Source organism: Opisthocomus hoazin, chromosome 29, assembly GCF_030867145.1.
Source record: "Opisthocomus hoazin isolate bOpiHoa1 chromosome 29, bOpiHoa1.hap1, whole genome shotgun sequence".
Classification (NCBI taxonomy): Eukaryota; Metazoa; Chordata; class Aves; order Opisthocomiformes; family Opisthocomidae; genus Opisthocomus; species Opisthocomus hoazin.
In genome coordinates, this window is record NC_134442.1 from 1,647,080 (window position 1) to 1,650,427 (window position 3,348).

At 60.3% G+C, this 3,348-nt stretch overlaps 1 protein-coding gene across 1 annotated transcript; it reads left to right on the forward strand.

Moving 5' to 3' along the window:
* Nucleotides 1-614: 614 nt before the first annotated feature.
* Nucleotides 615-2,622, forward strand: LOC142364791 (acrosin-like; the record flags this gene model as incomplete). The annotated part of the gene is made up of 4 exons (XM_075444919.1): nt 615-727; nt 1,061-1,304; nt 1,650-1,772; nt 2,257-2,622. Coding segments are annotated over 4 exons (846 nt in total), but the record flags the coding sequence as incomplete, so codon positions are not given.
* Nucleotides 2,623-3,348: the final 726 nt, after the last annotated feature.

The following is a 3,348-nucleotide window of genomic DNA, read 5'->3' on the forward strand; positions in this document are numbered from 1 at the left end:
CCCGGAACCAGCCACTCTGTGACATCAGCCACGGGGCCAAGGGTTCCCTGGGCAGCGGGACTGCTGCAGGCACTACGTCGGCTGCTGCACTGCTGGCCACCAGCTCTCGCTTCTTGCAGCTGCCACGTGCCGCTGGCAGCCATGAATTTTCTCCCCGTCCTGGTCCTGCTGGCCGTGTGCTGGCCGGCGTACGGCATGTGGGACAACTGTGGGTAAGTGGCCCGAGGCTCTGGGAGGGAGCTGGGGCAGCCCTTGTGGGCTTCACTGGCGGGTGCTCGCTTTTCCCCCTGGCCACACCAAAGCTTCCCAAACGCCATGTGGGAGCCTCAGTTCCTTGCCAGCAGCCAGGCCGCTGGCACAACTCGCCTACGGGGCTCAAGCACAAACAGGGGTAGATGGACGCATGCCCCACAGGGTTCCGCGGTCCTGCTGTCCATGCAGCGCCTGGTGGGGGGGAAGGGGGCTGACCTGCAGCCTCAACAGCAGCAAGCCACCGAGCAGGACATTCATCAGTTTCTGCTTACAGAGGGACCTGCGGGCACCGGCCCATGGATTCTTACTACGGCATGTCACGCGTCGTGGGTGGCACCGATGCTCAGCTAGGGGCCTGGCCCTGGATCGTCAGCATCCAGAAGCCCATCATAGGAGGCATAGCGCATGTCTGCGGAGGGTCGCTCATCAGCCCACAGTGGGTGCTGACAGCAGCCCACTGCTTCATCACGCCCGGGTAAGGAGGACCAGGGAACAGCCCCACAGCACTAGCACGTGCCCGCTCCACAGCAGCACGTGCTAGCGCCATCTCGCTTCCTTGCAGCACGCCCAGTGCCTGGGCACTGCCAAGCCCAGCTGAGAGACTGCTCGCGAGAGGGCTGGGCTCACGCCACGGCTTCCTAGCAGCCTCCCGCCCGACACTCCTTGTGCCCAAGGCGTGCTAGGGCAGTCGCACCCTCCGTAGCGCTGCCTTCCTCTCTGCCCTGTGCAGCAGAAGGCAGGCAACTGCTGGGCTGCTTGCAGCACGTGGCTGCGCTCCCTCTGACCCCTCTCTCCACCTGCCTTGCAGGCACATCACCATGTGGCACGTGGTGATCGGGGCCAGCCACTTGACTCAGCTGGGCCCTGAGACCCAAGTGCGCACTATTAAGCGGCTACTGGTTCACGAGCACTACAACAACATCACGCAGAGGAACGACATTGCCTTGCTGGAATTGGACCAGCCTGTCCTGTGCGGCTACTACGTGCAGCTTGCCTGTGTGCCCGACGCCTGGCTGAGAGTGTCGCAGCTGAGAAGCTGCTACGTCAGTGGCTGGGGTTCCACGACTGCAAGAGGTGAGTTCCCAAAAGGGAGTGGTGTCCTGAGCGCAGGCTGGGCACACTGGGGAGGCGGGGTGGGCTTCCTGACAGCAGAGGCGAAAGCCAGAGTCGGGCTGCGGGGTGCATGCCGATGGAGAGGTGGGCCTGGCCCATTACCCCAAGCAAGACAGAAGGGAGACAGCAGCGGCACAGTGCCTCTGGAGACGCAAAGCCCAGCCCTAGGGCAGGGCTTCAGCCAGACACCGGGGGGGTGGGGGAGAGGAGAGGAGAACTGGCAGCGAGCTGCTGGCTGTTAACTCCTTTCTGTGCTGACAGCTGGGGGACCAAGTTATGTCCTGCAGGAGGCCAAGGTCCGCCTCATCGATATCAAGCTCTGCAACAGCAGCCGCTGGTACGGAGGGGCCATCCACAGCCACAACTTGTGTGCTGGCTATCCGCAGGGCGGCATCGACACCTGCCAGGTAGGAGCGTGCTACAAGTCCACCCCCAACAGCACAGGCAGCCCTGTGGCAACCGCCCAAACCTGCCCCAGCGCGTGCTTTGCCTGGCAAGTCAGCCTGCCACTGCTGGGTCCCCTCCACTCTTGGGGTTCACCTCCCCTTGCCCAGATGCAGGTCCTTGCCCAGGGCCGCCCTTGTCCCAGAGGCCTGGCTCTCTGCCCACAAAGCCCATCTAGTGCTCTGGGCAGCCCACAGCTCCAGAGCCCAGTCCTGCAACACCCCCTTCCACACATCCAGGATCACTGTGCAAAGAGGACAGAGAGAGAGCCCTGCCTGACTGGCCCACCACCCCCTGCCAGACAAGCTTCTGTAGGCTCCAGCACCTGAGCAGAGCCTTTGTGTGCAGTCAGGACAGCTCTGGCAGCTGCTGCGGGAGACAAGGAGCCAGCCAGAGTGCTGACCGGGGCCACCCAACACCACCTTAACCCTCTCTCGTCCGCTGCAGGGTGACAGCGGTGGTCCTCTGGTCTGCAAAGATAACACCAACGACTACTTCTGGCTTGTTGGAGTGACCAGCTGGGGGAGAGGCTGTGCCAGACCAAACCAGCCTGGAGTCTACACCTCCACGCAGCACTTCTACGACTGGATCCTGCTACAGATGGGACTGCGCTCAGCAAGAAGAGATAGTCCAACAGCACAGCCATGGAGTCATTTTCTCTCCACCTCAAGCCCCTCTCAGAGGCCAAGGCCAACACCAGCACCAACACAGTCGGGCAGCATTAGCTCCTGTCCATTTCCACGCCAGAAGCTGGTGGAATTCTTTACTCTTCTGAAGGAGCTCCTGCAGTTCCTCAGGGGAAAAAAGGCTTGAGGAGCAGGATCAACAGGAACCAGCGCAGGCTGCACTGGACCATGATCATTTCCTTCTGGGGCAATGCCTGCTGCTCCAAAGGCAGCCTCAGCATCAAAGGCCTGCTCTGTGCTGCCCGCTCTCCTCCCTGTGGAGGATGAAGCATTAAAGGACTGGGGACATGTGAGCAATCCAGCATTTCTCTAGAAGGCCATGAAGCCTTAGCCTAAGGCCGCAGAGCCTTAGCATAAGGCCGCAAGAGCATCCAGAGGACAAACTGCGGTTGGAATGAGGAAGTAAGAATGCAGAGACAAACAACTCCCAGATGCCGAAGAGGAACTTGCCGCCTGCAAGAAGGCCACGAGCACTGCGCGTGAGCTAGTGACGCACACCAATCATAATCGAGTTACTACGTGAGTTAAATTGATTATCACCAATGGGGGATCGCCGCGTATGTAGTGGGGAATATAAAAGTGAGCTATCTGAGGCTAATAAACGGCTTGTACGTGATCACATTGATCATCGTGTCGAGTCCGGTTCTTCCTCCGCAACACTTCCCAGTGCACACAAATGCTGAAGCTGACTTAGTTCTTGGAATAAAGTTGCCAGGTTTCACAGTTAACCGTGCCTGAGTCCAATTCACTCTCGTGCGCAAGGCAAGGATTTCCACGCCCGGCAAAATGGGGCTGCAGGCAGTCAAGGAGGGCACAAAGGGCAAGAGTCGCTCAGCAGGGCTGACGCCATGCC